This window comes from Venturia canescens, chromosome 3 (assembly GCF_019457755.1).
Source record: "Venturia canescens isolate UGA chromosome 3, ASM1945775v1, whole genome shotgun sequence".
Classification (NCBI taxonomy): domain Eukaryota; kingdom Metazoa; phylum Arthropoda; class Insecta; order Hymenoptera; family Ichneumonidae; genus Venturia; species Venturia canescens.
The window spans coordinates 3010921-3029407 of NC_057423.1; the positions used below are offsets into that span (position 1 = coordinate 3010921).

The following is an 18487-nucleotide window of genomic DNA, read 5'->3' on the forward strand; positions in this document are numbered from 1 at the left end:
GACGTAACCTCAACTCGGTATTAAGGCCGCCGGGACATTGCTACGAGGAGCGAGGACTTTTAAAAATTACGAAACAACGAACCACTTCTTCGCGCTGATTATTGTTCACGGATTCCTGTTTACGCGCCGATTCGCTCTTCGAGGATTCTCAATTCTGGATTTACTTCGGATTTTTCGATCAACTGATTTTTTTACGCGGCAACATGTCGCGGTTACATTGATGTATGCAAATCCCGGAGAAAAAGCTCGCTGCGGAACGGAACATTCAATCTGTACTCTCAAGCCCTTTGCTTTCCCTCCCTCCCTCCCTCCCTCCCTCCCTCTCGCACTCACTTTTTTCATACGCTTCTAGTAGTCATGTGAGCACCGCTTCCCCCACTCCTTTACATTTATCAACGTTCGATCTCCCGCTCTCGCTCGCTTCGTTATCCCTTCTGCATTCCCGTGTATGTATGCGCATTTGTTTGTTGGTATTCCTTTTTTTTTCACTGCTATCCCTCAATTATACTCTCCCAAATGGCCGCGCATACTTTCCCGCCCAACGATGACGCTCTGGTTAACCTCAAATTATCCGATTATTAGCTCCCAATCGTCCAACCGTCTTTCGCTCTCACCCACTCTTCCCACACTGCCTTCCCTTTCTCCTCTTCTCCATGCTCACCATTTTTCGTTGCGCTTTTTTCCGCATTTCGGACGATGCCGACAACCGTTTTTTTAACCGGACATTAGTTATTCTGGAATTTTGAGAATTGTGTCAAGAAAAATCACATTTTTTAATGTCTGCGAGAGTAAACGGGAAGTCGGGAAGAACTCAACACGGAATAATTATTAGGTTTTAAGAACGTTGTACGGACATTTTTCCGAAGTTCGGAATCATTCGTTATTCGTCGTATTTCACCGTTTTTCCAAATTTCATCAATTTTTCGTCTATGTTCAAATTCATCATGATTCGTACATTCGGTGAGTTATTTTCTCTTTCAAAATGAGTGTTATCGGCATTGGAGAATATGGGCCGTATTTTGTCACTTTTGAGAGAAAAAAAACCCGCTCAATTCTCGGAACAAGGCCGTGAAAAAATTCGACGCTTTCAAGATTCATGAATTGATGGGCATTCGCGGAACTCTCGATACAAACTGCGTTAAAAACGAGAATTTACATGACATTCCTCGAAGTAGCTAAAATTTATTTTCAGAATTTTTGCCAAGATGCAGCAGTGAGCCTTGCATTAAATTTTCGAAGATTTTTCAGAGTTTGTGAAAAATTAAATATGTGAATAAATTTTGAATATAATTATGCGGACGTTTATACTGTAGAGATGAAATTTGGAATATAAATTCCATTTTTCACCAACTGGTACGCAAAGTCAGAGATACGCAAATGCGGGAGGAAGCGTGCAAACATGAGAGCTCTCTCTCGAGAGAGGCGTGGTGGCAAGTTCAACGTTTTCTGCATCCCGGAAGTATCCGATAATGTAGGACTCTACATGACCGACCGGCGCTCCGAGTGTTGCAAAAGGAACCGCGAGAGGCCTGCACTCCCGCTCGCGTCAAAATTCCGTTCTTCGATCCACGGGGGAAACAAAATTTTGATCATTTTAGATTTCATGCTAAAATATCGGCGGAAGTGACCTTTTCATCGAAATAGTACACACGAGATTGCCCTAAAAACAGTAGAAGCTGCTGTGTGAAAGATGTTAATTGTTTTTGTATTTTTTTGGGCTGCTGTACTAAAGGCGCCTTCGGATTGTAAAAGAGTTGACTTTCCACGCATATTCTCAAAAATGAAATTTTCGTCATAATAAATTTAGTTTGAATAATTGTGTTATAAAATTTTTGTCCGAATAACCGCCGCATATCGTGCTTCGTTGACTGGGTAATTTTCTGCAAACTTCGTAAAATGTGGTTTGACCGTCATATTATATACTGGAAAACGTGGAATTCGCTATCGATTGCTTTAACTGAATTTCACCAACGATATGCGAAATTCGATACAAAATATCTCAAGCTTGACGGTAACTAAAAACTAGCTCCAAAAGAGGTTAAATACACGAAAAAAATATCGACCTCATGAACGAAGTATTATTCGGTTTTCGCACTTTCCTTCTCTCTCGGTCTCATACGCTTTTGATCAAATGAGAACGTTGTTTTGATTGGTGATCAAGTTTGAAAGAGGAAAAAAAATGCAAAAACGAATTTTGTACGAGCGACCAAATTTGAGCAACGAAGAAAGAGAGAGAGAGGGTACGCGACGAGAAGAGGGGAAAGAAAAAATCGTCATCGACCAATCGCGCAAATTCCATTCCCACCGCGACCCCTTTCCTTTCCCCTCCGCCCGTCGTGATTTTAATGCGTTGTTTTCGTCGTGCAAATTCCAACGCAGCAAAGCTTCGTTGTTACCTTCCAAGAAAAATGAAAAACAAAAGAAAGAAAACACAGCAAAGCGACAAACAAAGATTTCGCCGATTTTAAAATTGATGCTTGTCGTTAACCAAATGTACTTGCGCCAGTGTTCTGACGTCGAACACTGGCGACGGTTTCGAACGTTCCCGTTGTTTGGCATAATTCCATTAGCATGTGCATTAGCCAAAGGTTGCTTTTAGGGCAATTTCATTATAATATCAATCGAGTTTGGGAAATTCTATTAGTATTCAATAATCAATTGGCTACGTATAATATTCTTGAATTTCGAAGAAGCAATTTCAAATATGAACCTATATGTGGCGTAAATAGAGTTCCGAGTATGTGTTGCATCGATGTTTTAACGAGGGTATACACTAAAAAGTGTATAAAATACGGTTTGAGGAAGGAGAAACGATGGTAGGCGTTGAGCACACGTGCAGTTGAATTTCCAGCAACTTCTCCGTCGTTTTCGTAGTGGGGAAACGGAGTAAAGAGAAAAAAAAATTGGAAGAGCTTATCGCGATACTCTATGCACACAGCGGAGAGAGAGAGAGCGATGAGCAAAACATTCACGAATCGTGTAGTAGTTTCTGACCTTATCGACGCGTACGTCACTGCCTCCCCCGTTGGTTGAGCGCACACACACAAACACGAACACCTCGAGTCGAATTGAAAAGAAAAAAAAAACAGAAAAAAACAGCCAGCTAAGATACGTTCGTTACTTCGGATCGAGGCGTTGTTGTAGATAATTTATAAGAAACAGAAATAAAACACTATGGTAAGCTCCGGTACCGCCAATTCAAAACAAATATACAATCTAAAATATTCAATCTCAAAACTCAACTATGATAACCACTTTTTGTAATCTGATCACTGCCGAACACATTTGCAAGGGGAAAAAGCACATTTTTGTCTATCTTCTTTGGTTTCGCATCGGTGATCTCGAATAAATAGTTGTCAAAAAATAGAAAAAAACGCCGAAACAATACGAGACGAAGAATGGAATGCGCGAGTGAATAAAAAAAGATTGCTAAAGCCGATAATGAGATCGACGAATTCCCGAGGGTTTTCGTCGTTGACCGAACTGCACGGAAAGCATATACGGCGGGAGGGCATAAGTGAGAGGGATATGCAAGAGGGGGGAAAGAGGGTAAAGAAGAGGGGAAACGCAGGAGAAATTAATAAGAAGCGTCTAACGGAATTTTCGAGATGAGAAAAATCGTGCGGGAATTTCGTTCCAGTGTGTTAATACATTTTTTGTTTTGTTTTTTTCTTATGAAGCAATAATTATGTGTTTCTAACCTTAAAATAAAACGACGTTTTCAGGATGTATCCGCGTTTTCGAATGATCGTTTCGATGTCAAGGAGTGGATCAACAATACATTCAAGTCGAGCGAAGCACAGGATGACAAAGATGTGAGTCGTACTAAATTAATAAACTCGTGAAACCTTTCGACTACAATCACACTTTTATGCACACGCCTCACACGCCTGAAAAGTACGGTCGCAAAAAAACATTCTTTTACCAGCAAGTCTTGTTTTTTGAATTTAAGCCGCACATTTGTACAGTCAACCACGACAAACTGACGGCGCTCCCATTGAACGGCGGTCAATGACACCATGCGCTTTTTTTAAAAAGATAACTTTTTTATTTGCCTTTTTTCCTTTCTTTTCGTTTCTCTCTTTTTTTGCATTGTCGTAGGTGACGATGCACTTCGGCTCTCCATGAGGCTTTCTTTTATATTTTTCTCTTTCCCCCCTTTTTATTTCGTCACTAACGCCTCAAGTGCTCGACTTTATTTCCTCGTTTTCAAACCGCACTAGCTGTCACGAGATTCATGTACTCGAGCAGAATGCACTGTGCTTGCAGCTTTCTTGAAAACTAGTTGGAAATTTTTGGGGATTTTCATTTTAGGATGGAATATTAATTAATCTTTGTCTTTTATGATAACAACGATTTCGATAACAAGCACAAATGTTGAATTGAATAATAATTTTTTATGTCTGTCAGCTTTTTCATGTTCTTTCAATTCTCTCTCGATGCTCGATCATATTCTCTTTTAGATCATTACAAATTTTTCTATTTTTTTTATTTAGAATCTTATTTTAGCAGTTATTAATTTTTCATGATTAATTTCGTGAAGATAACGAAAATAAATGAATGTAGAATACTTCAATATTGGGTTTCAAAGACCTGGATCGTTGATGTCGATTAAAGCGACTCAAAGCTTTGATGAGTTTTCCAAACTTAGTGATTTTTTAACAGGCTTTTGTCACGGCACTGGTTATGAAATTGCAATTGTACGTGCAACAAGTAAATGGAGCTCTCGAAGAAACCAGTCAGTCGGTTCTTTCCGGACTGCCTAGAATACTCAGAGACACTCAGCTTCTTCAGCAAGAAGCTTTATCTCTCAAAGAGAAAATGGTCACTGTCAAGCAGGAAATTGCAAAGGTAACCAGAGTCCATTTTTCCTATCATTTCATTTTTTTTGTGGTTTACAATTTTCATGAGACAAAGAATATTTTTCGTTTTGAGGTTGAAAAGGATACAGCCACATCGATGACCACCTTGGAAAGACTGGATAAAATCAAAACAGATTTGCAAGCTGCGAAACAAAGTCTTCACGAAGCAGATAATTGGAGTGTTTTGGCTAATGACGTCGAAGAAGTAATTTGTATTCTCGTTTTGGTTCCAATCTTTTTCCTTCTGTAAATTTAGTTTCATTTTTATTTTTGTTTGACAACAGGTTTTCGAATCGGGGGATGTTGAAAACATTGCCACCAAACTTTTCAGCATGCAAAAATCCCTGTCAATTTTAGTCACTGCTGTTGACTACGAGGATAAAAAAATGCAGCTTGAGGGCTTGAAAAATCGTTTAGAGGCAATGGCTAGTCCAAGGCTAGTTCAGGCATTCACAGCCAAAAACATGGGTGAGATTTTCTTTGGAATGGACTATGATTTGCCAAATCATTCCTTTATTGCAAGTTAAAGTTCTTCCTATCTGTGTTTTGAATTTTACAGAACAATCTAAAGTTTACGTCAACATCTTCAGCAAAATGGATCGTCTGCCACAATTGCTCAAGTACTATCACAATTGTTCAAAAGTTTCTCTTTGTCAAGAGTGGAGACGGATTACTGAGGTCGCTCAGGATGAAACTGTCACATATTGGCTACACACTTTCTACGACAAATTACTCTCTGAATGGAATGATCAAGTACTGTTCCTCGCATCTAAGAATTCTTTTATGGCAAACATTCGCTGAATCTCCCCAGCAAATTGTTGCACCAGTCCCGAAAAGTTTTAAATTCTACAATAACTGAGAAATAAATTTTTCTTTGGAATTCAGAACAAGAATTTATCTTCATAATATTTCAAAGGCAGCTGCAATTTTTCGGATCTCATTACAACTTTGCTATGTTAATATTTTTATATGATTAATACTTGTGTCTAATTTTTATAGGCGAAGTGGTGCAATCAGGTATTTCCAAATACATCGACAGAAATTCTTATGGAAATCTATGCCGACGTTTTATCCTCTCTGGATCCGAGCTGTGGCGATTGCATTAACCTTGCACTCAAGCAACATTCAAATGCCATGCAATTATCTCTCCTTCTCGAACTGAAGCAAATGACACGACATTTCGCTGTTAATTTGAACAACGCTGTAGAAAATTCAAATCAGCGAAATACTTCAGAAATCAAACTCGAAAATCTTGCCAAAGCTATTTACGCGCCGTACGTTCCGTATGTGACCAAATACAGCACTTATGAGAGTGCACAACTTGTCCAACAACTAAATTCCATAGAATTCGTTCACGACGATCTTAGCGATACCATTAATTCTTTATCTCTGAGCATTTCACGAGTTATTGATTACGCTAATGAGGCTAACAAGAGATGCAAACTTTTTACCGATGGTTGCGGTTACCCTGGCCTTTTGAAAGCCCTCAACGTAAGTTGTTCTAAATTTTATATCACGAGTTTCCAGTTTAAGTTTTTAGTCAATCGACACTTCGGTATTTGCAGTTTTGTTGTATTATGAATAACTCAGCCATCTCGGAAACTTAAACAGCATTAATGAAACATTGAAAAGATATTGATTGATTTTCGAATAACGAATTTTTATTAATATTCAAATAACTCATTCCTTACGTTAAATTGCGATTGATCGTTAAGCAATAATTGCATGAATAACTGATTAATAACTTTGACACAGTTTTTGAAAGATTAATGTTTTGAATACGTTTTTGTCCTTAATTACAATTATTACTGATTATTCGTAATTACATCCAATTATTTTGTTGATTTATTTGGGAGAATCGCCTATTTGAGGTAACAAACGAATGTCGAAAGTCGAATGGAAAGCAAATGGAGCATTGCAATGCATACTCCAAATGAAGTATGAAGGGAATGTGAATCTCTTTAAAAAACCCAAAAAAAGTTTTTCAAATTTACCTCTGAGAACGTGACAGCTGCATAAATAAAGTTGAATGTAAATGAATTCCTCATTGATAGAGCACGAGTAATTCAACATTCAATGCTTCTTATAGGTGTACTTGAATCAGTATCTCGAAAAGTATAGATCCGGAGTGAGACAATTGGAAAGAAGAAAAGTCAGACACGAAGATTGGAATTTGTTTCAAATGTGTCTAACCCTGATGCAGAGTATAGGTGAAAAATTAAATAAAAATTTGTTTTATTTAGTACCATATTTAGCATCATAAGAAGCGACAATTGTAATGTTATTATTTGTCCAGGTGAGCTATTAGTCCATGTGGAGCAATTTGAGAAAACCCTCGTAATCAACATTGTTGAAGCGAATAACCAGCTGCAGAGTCCAAACGGTGGTGTTTTCAAGAGATATAAAAATTTGCTTTTGAATTCGAGCGGTCGTTCTGAACTCGAGAATTTAATAGCGTCTCTTCAACAAGGTAAGACCGTTGTTACAACGAATTAAAATAGTTCAACAAAATAACGTAGCAAAACAAGGTTTTTTCGGATTGTTTTCATCGTGATGAAAACTAAAGCGTGCAATTATGGACCGATGAATGAATAATTCGTTTACGTTTTTGTTCCAGAGGACAAAACGATTATGGATCCGATAATCAAAGCGATACACAAACTTTGTGCCGATTTGCACTTGACGACTTACGAGGTGATATTCGCACCGATATTCACTCAACTGCTTCTCGTACAAAAAGCTCCAGCGTGGACAACCGAAAATGGCAAACCATCGAATTTGAGTTCAGACTTGCCGGATTACAGTTTCGCGCCTCAAGAATACATAACTCAAGTTGGGCAATATTTAATGACGTTACCTCAACACTTGGAGCCCTTTTTGCTGAGGGATAATCCGAGTTTGACCCACGCTTTGAGGGCTGCTGATCCTCAATACACTCAAGGCTCTACGGAGTCCGGCTTCACTGATATTCTCTTGGGAATTATCGCCAAAGGAACTTGTCAAATGTTCCAGGATCAAAGTTTAGGAATTTGTGAATTGAATGCTGCAGCTTGTAAACAATTAGCTACGGATATCGGTTAGTCCTTTTGAATAAAATGAATATTCGACTTTCATTATTTTTCGGTTCGTTTAGAAACGACTATTTTCAAAATAATTCGCCACAATATCGCAATAACTGAATTTATTTTCAAACTACGTCATATTTTCTTAAATTAAGTTCTACAAAAAATAGTCCGTTCATGAGACGGAGCTCTTCAATTTTTGCTGTAGTCAGCAATATTTGAACCCGTTCATCATCACCGCTAAAACATTCCGTTGATAAAAAACATTGATTGTTTTCAGATTACCTTGGCAATGTGCTGGAAGAACTGGGCCTATCGCTATCAGAACATTTGCAGCACATGAAAATGCTACTGAGATTGACACCAGAAGATTATCAGTCCGGTAGCTCGGGATGCAACCCCCGAGTTGTTGCAGCAGTCAGACAAATGCGAAATATCGCATCTTCTGGCTAAAAACCTCGGTTATGGGATCTTTCATTTTTCCAATCCTCTGTATATTACATGATGGGTGACATCACAAACCAAATTTGACTTTCGAGTATTTGAGTTATCTCCTTTGAAGCATGACGCATTTAACTATTCGACGGGTTAATTTAATACTTTGTTGTTTAAGAACAGTTTGATAATGTAAATATTAATAAATTTCGAAAATCAGAATAAATCCTGACTCTTGAAATAACTGTGAAGTCCGCTTCCTTTGTTACCCCAAGTTTATTGACAAATATCGTTATAAAAATTGAATCTTAAAATATTGAACTTCTTGTTTGTAAATTACGACGTTTTATTTTCTTGCGACTGATGAACATTCTTGGTACCGACATTCTCGAGCTCGTCGCAAAGCAAAATGGGTCGTTTTTGAGTTTACCGTGACGAGATGTTTCCATATCAATTACGCTTGAACTGAATATGAATTGGTAATTAATTATAATGAAATAGCTGGTGATTGTAATAATTATTAAACGAATGTGAATTGATGATTGAAAGTAGAATTTTCATGATGATTAGCAAGTGAAAAAAACTGTTGGCATTCATACTTTATTGTTATTCATTCAATTCTCTTAACCCAATCTTACCCTTTCAAATTAAACTTTGCCGATAGGCTCGCTGTCTTCCTCGTTGATTCCCAATAATTGCGGGTTATAAAAGAGAATTATTGCAGCTGGTATAACGGCTGCAATACATAACAATATTATAATGTAGAGTTTTACACAACAGCACCCAATCATTGATGACAATATTTGGTGAATGAGTGGTGACAGAAATTCAATCAATCGATGATTCAAAATATCTTAAAAAATCATCGGAAAAATAAGCTCTCCTGACATTTAACACGGAAGTGATTTTCACTTGTTTTCGCGTACATTCTTCCAATTCGATGAAAATGCGAATTGTAAAAAAAAAAACATTTCTATTGAAAAAGTGTTGCATTGATTTTTTAAAATTTCCCATGCTCGTCTGCTTAGCATAAAAGTTTTCGGATTTTCCTGTTACAATTATCATTGGCTGCAAGATTATTGCCTAATTGGGTATGAAAGTGCTCATTGCGAAGAAATAAAATAAATGCATTTTGATTTATGTATGTATGTATGTATATATGTATATATATATAATTATATATATATATATATAATTTTCTCTCCTATCTCCTCTCTATTCATCACATCCAAATGTACAATTCGAGGTATTCATTATTCGTATTCAAATGTTCGATAAAATAATTCTTTTCATCGCAGGGAATTGCAGTATCGAAATTCGAAAAAAGGATCGTTTTAAAAAATGCGAAGAAATTTTTGCTCGACGATGAAATATAAAAAAAAATAACGCGAGACGAACAATGGCACAATCTAAAGTTTGTACCAGAATAATTATTAACGGTTCTGGGAGAGAGATCACTGATTTGATTCTAATAACTTGATTTCTTCCTGAATTTCTGATTTTCTTGATACTTTTTCCAGCATTTCTTTCTCTGGGTTTTTAATCACCCCGTCACGAATTTTTTGCTCAAGAGTCTCAATCTCACGAATTTTTTTCCTTAAATTCTTGAGTCTCTTCATGCTTTCACTTAAATGCGAGGCGCCCATTGCATCTTGTCTGCACGAAACAACGGACTGGGGTTTAGGTGTTGAATTTACTGAATTTTTCGTTCTAATGGTGGCTTCAGACTCGGATATCGTTGTCTTTGCCAAATCTTCCGTTATCGTATTATTCCCTTTGCTCTTTGATTTCTTCTTTTTCTTCTTCGAATCAACCTGTGCTGGCATTCCCGGTATCGTCGTTTTCGTACTTTGCCCCTCTTTTTTCGCTTTTTGCGCTGCTATGTATTCCGCTGATACTCCAGGCGGATGAGTTGGCTTATTTTTCAAAAACTGCTTTCCTAAACTCTCGTATCTGGAACATTAGAAATCCTTTGCAATTATAAAATGGATAGAAACCATTCTAAATTTTTTTAAATCAATGAATATTGAATACAAATTGTTACGAGCATACGCTCATCAGAGTTGTCAGAAAAATCGTGTACAGAATTGTATTTTGGAAACTGATGTCACTGATACTTGAAAAAAAAATTTTCTAGTATATTTTTAATTTTGTCTACATCAGAATAATAATTTTCTATTCTCACTGAACCTGAGATCCAAAATCACTGACAAGAAATTTTCCTGTTGCTGTAGAACAGCATTGTTTTTGTAATTGGAACTTTTTCTGAACTGTTCTGTTGAAAACTGATTAATTAAGTGATGAACCTACAAAGGAACCTCTTCTTGTGGCACATATCCGTCCTTGACTCTTCGTGGTTTACGCCAAGTACCGTCAGGACGTTGGCTGGCTGCAATGAAAGTTCCACCTGGGAAATAACGATATTAATATTAAAATTTATAATAAAAATTTCTGAGCTTCAGTTTTTATTGATAACTTAATTATACAAATAAATAAAATACTCGCTAGTTTTTTTATTTGACATTGGGGAACTATTGTTGGAATTGATTGAAAGATTTGAACAATTAAATATAAAGGGATTTAATAAAGTCTCGAAACGTACATTGCGTCTGTTCTAGTATGTTAAATAACAATAAGTGAATAAAAAATAATTAAAAAATGTCATAGTTTTTATTTAAATAACTAATCGCTGTGATTTCCATCTTAAATTATTTATTACAAGGTTTTAGAATCGATTACAAAATCAAAATTCAAATGAGAATTGGCAGTTCGGAAACGATCTCTAAGCGTACAGGTGCGTGATGAGCAAACTGGGGTGTCTGTAATTCAATTTGAAAAAAACAAGATTGTTTACCACTGTTGAGGTTATAAATACCCCGGTACGCATTGGTACAAATAAATTTGTGTGTATATAAATAAATCTGGAACGAACCTTGATCATCTTTGACGTAAGCTGTGGCCATTGTCGGACGATGAAACACCAATTGTCCACTATTTTATTGATAATTTTATAAAAAATTTTATTATATTAGCGAGGCATTACGCCGTGTAGTTTCGGGCCTTTCGGGCAATCCGAACTCCGAACAATTTTGTATAGTAGTTTTTCTTTATCGACGCAGAGGCAATCGAAGAAAAGCAGTCGCCGAGCTTGCGGTCGATAAATAAGAGCTCTGCCGGTTGCTGTTGTAGACATTTTAGTTCTTTTAGTTCGCAAGTTGAACGCGAGCTCGCTACCTTACACATACTATACATTACGTAAGTTTACTTTTCACTTTTCCCGCTAATGATTCCGTATTTATTTTCCCAGCCGATTTCTTTTGTTGCTTATTTACTTAGGACTGATTTCCAAATTCTATATTGCTCGAAATGTATTGCACATTCGATTTTATAATTGATATATTGAAACATATTTTCGTTCTTTTCTGCACTGAGTTTACGACCCGCAAAAATATTTGAAAAATCCTGAATTTTGGTTTTCTATTGGCCAGACACCATGGTTGTTTTTGATTACATAGTAGAAAATATTTGGAAAAAGATATTTCCATTTGATGTCTAAGCTTTGTGCTTTCTGAGCGTAAGCTTCATATTTTATTGTTTACCTGCAATTAATGCGGTTCCAACAGCAGGTGAACCACCTGTCAAACCTAATTCAAAGTATCGTTTCCCTTTCTCCAGTGCACTTTCCCAACACCAGTCATGAAATTCGTATTTCTTCTTTTTCTTCCACAATGCTTTCCAGTCTACCCCAGGAATTGATATTTGTGAATCACGACCAGAATTGATACTCTCTTTAGCTTTTGCATCTACGATTTCATTGAATTCAATCCCTTTGTGTGCAGGGATCCGAAAAAATAGAACGCTTTTTCCAGTGACCTGTATCGTTTCAACAGAATTTTCAATTAGAAAAATCAACTGGGAGTTTCCGCCAAGTTTTGGAAATACATTTATAGATTCCATCACACTTTTTGAGTTGGAGAAAATTGTAAACTTATCATACGACGTTTCTTCTATAATTTTAAGTGTCTCTATTAAGGCCATTGCTTCTGCGGTGAATATCGATGCATATTTTGGAACTCTGAACACGAAGGCCGGATTGTCATCTTTTCTTACTGTCGCGAAATCTACAAACTCTCTGTTTTTCATTTTAGAGCCATCTGTGAATAAAGAGATTGATTTCCTGATCTTCTCTTCAAAAACTTTATTAAACACCTCATTGCATTTATCAGATTCTTGAATTCGTCTACCCTTTGTAAATGAGACTTCTGGATCGAAAATTCAGCCAGAATGACATATATTCGTAGGCGTTGATTTTCTATGTCTCATAGCTATTTGCAATGCTTTAAATTCTATCTAAATTCTATCTAATATTCTATCTAAAGTCAGTCTTTGCTGGTTTTTCAAATTGTGAAAAAGAAAAGCTCTAGACAGCTTAAAATTTTAATTGGATTTTAATGGCTCGAATTTGAGGCCGCCAATTCAGGGAGGAGCGTAAGCACAGCCCCAAAAATTGAACCTCACGTTCGGCTTTTACTCTTATGTTCTTTACTTCAATATTCCATTGCAAGTTATTTACTTTCTTGCTAAAAACAACTAATTTCCTTTTTTCGGACGCCAGCTCAAGTACGCTTATGTCTAAATAATTATTAATACCACTTATTGAGTTTTTTTATCCTTATTAGAGCGCTACATCATCAGCAAATTGCAGAATCTCGTATATTCTTCAGTTCCATTGTCCTCCAAACCTAAAATTCATCTGTCTGAGCGCTATATGAAGTGAAGGATGGGCGAGGGGAATCCCAATCGTTTAACTCTCTCAAATTAGCACATTTTCAATTGTATTGGAAAAGTGATTTATTTTCTGTTGTCAATGGATGGATCACCATTAGTAATTGAAAGTTAAATGACACGATGAGATACTACAACAATACTTTTATTCTTAGTGTATATTTTCTGATTTTCAACCAACGAGTCATTTCACCTTCCAGGGTTGTATATAGTTTTCTTATGAAGTTTTTTGTTTGTTTTATACTTCTTGTTGGTGCAGATTAGTGTTGAATCAGACGCTGCATTGCCCACTATATTTATATTGGGCCCTGTACTCCGGCAAGATCACATCATCGATGAGTTTATTTGTTTTAGCGACGTAATCAGCGCGTCGTGGGTTTAGTGGTGATGCTGGTTTAATGCCCGGACGGTGCACAACAAACGCGTTGTTTAGAATAAAAAAATTGTATGATCTAGCGCAGAGCAACCAACCCTGGAAATGAGCAAAATTTTTATCGTCAAATTGATTCCGACATTCGAAAAAGCGAATATATCGGAAGCAGACATTTGTTTTACAACAAAACAAAACTTTTTATGAAACTCCTTTTTAGAAGGTGAAATTTGATTAAAAATTTGGACACGTCCAGATATCTCGCACTTGTGACGGCTCAGTCCGTACGGCACTTGAAATTACGTCAATACTCACTTGTATCCTTTTGTCTTTTTGTCCTTCCCAGCTAAGCCTTTCGTCATAAATGGGATCGTTTGCGGTGCCTATGTACACTGGCTCCCAAAATGCATAGGAATTTATTCTTCGTGCGAGCAAAGGCAGAAAAGGAGATGTATCCTCGGATTTCCATTGGTCGTAGCCTGGTACACGGTGACATTCTGGGCATATTTTTTCATGGAATGGAACCGCTTTGCCTTCCTCCAGCATCTTCAACTGTAAGAAACTGGCTCTTCAATTGACGCAAACATTTTATCTGGAGAACCAACCCATCTCGGGAGGTTGTTGTTAGGAAGTTTTTACATGATCAACGAACAAGAATGATCGTTTTCAAACGAGCGGAGACTGAACTTACAAGTTGCGATTTGTATTCTGGCACTTGACTGTCTTCTGTGACCTCGAACGGTGGTAGCACATACACTTTCGGAAAAGAAGAGTTCCTATATGGTATTTTGTTCTGGATAACTGTTATCAGAAAGCTCCATACTAGATAGCGACTCGGGTAAAGCTCGATATCAGCAACGAGAATATAATGAGTCAGGGCGGTTTCCTTCGCGATATTACGACCCACGTTGATGGGGTAAATGAGACCATTTTTGTTTTTATACGTTTCACTGCGGGATACTTTTGTCCATGGTGCTCCTAAGTTGCAGTCGTAGGTCGCCGAGAGGATATCGTTGCTCGATGGTATCTGAATGATTCAAGAAAAATATTAATCTTCTAAAAAATCATTGAGCTATTCAATTTTCCCCAACTTATTGTGAATCTTGACTTTTCATATCCTGCTCTAAACGTCATTTCGCAGTTTCGGCACTCTGAATTTCGATTATTTAAAAAAAACGAATGCTTACTTTTGCAGGTATGTGTTTATCACTGTAATAAAGGTGGAACGTGACAAGCTCGGAGACGGGGGAGCTTGAACAACTTCTCAGATACTTGATCGAGTCGACGGTTGACTGAAAATCGGTTCCAGGTGCGTACAGGGCCACGGAAATTGGGGCCTTCCACCTGTTGAGTAATGGTTCAAGATTGTCCAGAAAGGTGAAATCCCCATTTGTTGCAAAGGTCACGTTTTCCCAACATGAGACATTCTTGCTCATTGGCACATAGTTGTACAGAACACGATACTCTCCACGCTGACCTTCTCTTAGCGCGGGCGATTTGTCAGTGCACGGAATCGCCTTTTTCAGCCGCTCTGCCTATCGGAAACAAAAAGTTCAGAGTGACATGTTATCAGATTTGTATGTTTCATCATCCAAAATGTTGTGTTCGATTTAAAATTGTGAAAATCGTTCTCATAGTTTTTCGAGTGTCATTGAAAAACTGTTCTAAGAATGTGTAAAAAAAAATAGCCTGATTGTAGGTGGAGTCCCACTTCTGCATAATTACAATCCTGTGCATCCACCTTGAAATTTGATCTGGCGAGGTTGCGCTTGTCTGACAAAAGGCAATGGTTCCGAGGATGAGCAGCCCAAGAGTAATGGATCGAAGCACACCCATAGTCAACAATTGTAAATACAAGAACTTAAAAGCGTACGATGAGTGATTTGAATTTTAGCATTTACTCGATGTACTGACTATTCTGTTTCTGCTTTTCAGAGTGACTGATATCACGTCAGATCGAATTGACTTTTATAGTAATCTAGACAGAAAAACTATGGTCGAAATTTTGGATTCGTTGAACACATTTTTATATCACCGATGCGCGTGATCATATTTATTTCCTGAAGTTAAACAGCGACATAAAGAAGATTTTATCATTAGAATTGATAAGCAGATTTCAACATTTCCTTATTCAAACAGTAGTAAGAATACAAGTCTGGCTGAGTGTAGAAACGTGGTAAAAGGTGGGCTGATTCCCGAAAGACAGACTTGCCACAACTTTTGTTCGAATTATTTCCTCCTTATCCATGACTCATGATCGTTTCGGACGTCATCAACGCGATTGCCAAGTAATTTTGATAAGAATATTAGGCTGCTGATACAATTTGACTGGCAGAAAAGTTGGACAAATTTTATCAACTTTTGAAGCATTTCTTACAGTTGTTCAAATACAAAACCAGGAAAATGAGAAAATGACGATGTTTTTGATATCGCACCTTCTTCAAGGTAATTCATTTATTCTTGCGTCAAAGTCCAATAATATTACAGCTCACAAAAACATATATACATTCTGTATGGAGCACATGTACATTTCATTTTGAATTGGTTATTCTTCAAACCAAAATTCGACATTCAACGATTCGAGAAAATTTCACTGACATTCGTCGTGCGTTCGTAAGAACTTCGTTTGTAAACGTAATAATTTAGGGATTCATCTGACAATGACTTTGTCACCGCAAAATATTATTTTGTGTGCATGTATATTCAGTCAAGTATTTATCATTCTAAATCAATTTGATAGAACGAAATTATTTTACACAAAAAGTAAAGCGTCGCTTTCTCGCGTATTCATTCGCATTTTATCTAGTAAAATGGCGATAATACTTCGGCATCGATATCGACATACGCTTTTCTTCTTCTTTTCGCATGGAAGAATGCTCGTTCAATAAAATCACACCGGTTTTCGACGTATTATCTAAGAATATATATGAATTTAAGTATTATCTACAAAATTAGCATTATGTACGTGAGATTCTTCTTTCTTTATCTTTCGATCGAAGAATAAACGTGCAACGATTCTGAGATCGTTACGATGCATCGGCAAAACGAATGAAAATTCGTCATACGCATCCGTCATGTTTTCAGCTACATAGTTTTCGCATGCATGATAAATATTTGCTCTCGAATACAATTTGATACTTTATGATAATTTACAAATTGTTCCCGATGACGAGTTAATCTTGAGAGGACACATTAAACCGTAAAAAAACAAACGATCTTCAGATTCACTTTGGACGTTCGACTCTTCTGTTTTGTTTTTTTTTTTTTTCAAAATAACAAGCACACTCTGAGAAATAGCAGAAAAGCGTGCGGATAAACCTTTTACGTGAATCAGCACTTTATATAGTTACGAAAAAGTTCGTTCGCCCTCGATCGAACTGATTTATAGTCACAGAAGCTCCGAGAATGTTCGATGCCTCACGTTTCACACGAGGGCATCGTATATGAGGATCGTACAGTTTTCGCAGTTGGAGGCGATCGATCCGGCGAGTTTAATGATTTTTAAAATGACTTCATCTTCCCCGACTTACATATAATGGAATGCATTGGAATATTTGTCTTATGATACAATATACGAGGAACTCTCACACCAACTCGAACAAAGTTTGTCCTTCGCCCTGCAACGGATCTGGTCCCTTCGACACTATTGATCGCAATGTTTCTCTCAAACTGAATTCTTCGAGAAAATGATCTCGTCGTTCCCACTCTCCGCGAAGGATTCCCTCGACTTTTACAACACTTATAAGTCTTTTTCTTCAATGTTTTCTAATTGATCAATTTCGTGTAATATCATTTGCTAAAAAAGTGTCGAAAATAGTAGAGTTTTTGACGACGTTGCAATGCAAACTAAAGCAGATAAGTAGCATCTCTCTTCTTCGAAGGTCAGACGTGATTCGAGTGGTCCTTGAACGCTCGATATTTATACCCGACTGAGGAAACGAGCCCTCGCAACAAATGGTCCAACGTCCCGTACAAAAATGTGATCCTCTTTGACGAAATGCAAGGAGCAATATACAACTCGTTTACTTTTCATGCAATTTTGTAATTCACGCGCACTATTGGTCTTGCTCGGTTTTCCTAGTGGCAGCGGATTTGCGTCGAATTTTGTCGATGAAACTTTTGGAAAATTCGACGATACCAACGAGCTAAGCCAAGTAAGTTCTCGAACTCGTTTTCACCGCTGTTTCAGGACTGTCGCCTTCCTTGCTGCTCGTCGCCGGCCAAGCCTCTTCGGCCAAACTGCCGTATCGCTGGACTCCTGGGAACGGAGGTCCCGAGCTCTGTGGCGAATAATAACCACCCTGGAGCTGATAATAGTTGCTGCTGCTCGCTGGCCCTTGACAGTAGTAATCGGAGGCCAGAACGTTGCTGTAGCCCGAATATGAGCCGTACTGGGACGACGAATAAGACGAGGAGTAACCACGCTCGCTCAAACTTCTGTAAGGCCCCGGATGGTGGGGCCTGTCCTCCTGTCAGACCGGCGTACTGACCGGCGCGTTCGTTATATATTCGATGTCACCGATGCTCTTTACGCGACGGTGCCGCTTTCCACTGCCCGTCGTCATCGGTCTTGGTGGCAGTTGCGGCGGCGGTGGCGAGTTGCTCCGGATGCTGCTCATGTACTGGCACTGACTCGCCAAACTGCCAGTGTCCGAGGAGGATGACGGCGACGCCTTTTCGCTCCGCGGACGCAGGCCGAACGCCCGACTCAGTGAGCCCTGAAAGCGTCATTTCATGGGTTTAGTAAACGTCATTTTTCACCGGCCAATCTTCCTTGCTCTCATTCGGGGACTCGTTTTTTTCAACATTCCGGATTATTGCCTCCGGAGAACGGAAGAAGTTCCGGCAAACATCGCCATTGGGAGTGAGCAAATAACGCTGATTATAGAAATAATAAAAAACTGAGATTCCGAGCTTCTTCAACATCGATCAAATCTCGAGGTCTGATGAGCTCGGCTCGAACGCATTTTTTC

General features: G+C 38.0%; 4 protein-coding genes and 2 long non-coding RNA genes across 22 annotated transcripts in view; 3 read left to right on the plus strand and 3 right to left on the minus strand.

Moving 5' to 3' along the window:
• Positions 1-3866, minus strand: part of LOC122408429 (uncharacterized) — a 91355-nt gene extending 87489 nt beyond the window's left edge. The window contains exon 1 of one of the 2 annotated variants that reach the window (XM_043415212.1): positions 3702-3866. The gene's annotated coding sequence lies outside the window, so the exon portion shown is untranslated. Of the gene's footprint in view, positions 1-2994; positions 3128-3701 lie in introns of those variants that run through there. The other variant, XM_043415211.1, reaches the window with a different exon arrangement.
• On the plus strand, positions 28-1816 carry LOC122408432 (uncharacterized). The gene is made up of 2 exons (XR_006260493.1): positions 28-960; positions 1314-1816. It is a non-coding gene; the product is annotated as an uncharacterized lncRNA (long non-coding RNA).
• On the plus strand, positions 3043-8603 carry Cog7 (conserved oligomeric Golgi complex subunit 7). 3 transcript variants are annotated; one of them, XM_043415206.1, is made up of 11 exons: positions 3043-3177; positions 3726-3815; positions 4666-4851; positions 4936-5067; positions 5147-5330; positions 5422-5615; positions 5862-6353; positions 6952-7072; positions 7159-7332; positions 7480-7938; positions 8205-8603. In XM_043415206.1, exons 1-11 carry the CDS (start codon positions 3175-3177, stop codon positions 8375-8377), a joined length of 2208 nt encoding a protein of 735 aa, XP_043271141.1. In that variant the 5' UTR covers positions 3043-3174; the 3' UTR covers positions 8378-8603. The 3 variants fall into 3 exon arrangements, with proteins under 3 accessions (XP_043271141.1, XP_043271142.1, XP_043271140.1); XM_043415207.1 differs by lacking the exon at positions 3043-3177 and adding an exon at positions 3504-3639; XM_043415205.1 differs by lacking the exon at positions 3043-3177 and adding an exon at positions 3520-3620.
• A 13-nt stretch (positions 8604-8616) lies between these two features.
• Pym (partner of Y14 and mago) lies at positions 8617-11456 on the minus strand. 2 transcript variants are annotated; one of them, XR_006260492.1, is made up of 4 exons: positions 11292-11456; positions 10670-10766; positions 8998-10312; positions 8617-8824 (listed from the first exon to the last, which is right to left on the minus strand). XR_006260492.1 is itself a non-coding variant. In XM_043415215.1 (3 exons), exons 1-3 carry the CDS (start codon positions 11320-11322, stop codon positions 9814-9816), a joined length of 627 nt encoding a protein of 208 aa, XP_043271150.1. In that variant the 5' UTR covers positions 11323-11456; the 3' UTR covers positions 8617-9813. The 2 variants fall into 2 exon arrangements, 1 of the variants encoding a protein (XP_043271150.1); XM_043415215.1 differs by having other exon boundaries at positions 8617-10312.
• A 1736-nt stretch (positions 11457-13192) lies between these two features.
• Liprin-gamma (liprin protein kazrin) overlaps positions 13193-18487 on the minus strand; it is a 125749-nt gene continuing 120454 nt past the window's right edge. For 9 of the 12 annotated variants that reach the window (XM_043413598.1, XM_043413596.1, XM_043413591.1 and 6 more), the window contains 4 exons: positions 14702-15049; positions 14206-14541; positions 13830-14066; positions 13193-13616 (listed from right to left, as the gene is read on the minus strand). In XM_043413598.1, coding sequence (XP_043269533.1) covers positions 13416-13616; positions 13830-14066; positions 14206-14541; positions 14702-15049 — 1122 coding nt within the window. In that variant the 3' untranslated portion in view covers positions 13193-13415. Of the gene's footprint in view, positions 13617-13829; positions 14067-14205; positions 14542-14701; positions 15050-15934; positions 18233-18487 lie in introns of those variants that run through there. The other 3 variants (XM_043413601.1, XM_043413599.1, XM_043413600.1) reach the window with 1 other exon arrangement.
• Positions 14429-17107, plus strand: LOC122407419 (uncharacterized). 2 transcript variants are annotated; one of them, XR_006260195.1, is made up of 3 exons: positions 14429-14891; positions 15214-15361; positions 15450-17107. It is a non-coding gene; the product is annotated as an uncharacterized lncRNA (long non-coding RNA). The 2 variants fall into 2 exon arrangements; XR_006260196.1 differs by having other exon boundaries at positions 14429-14823.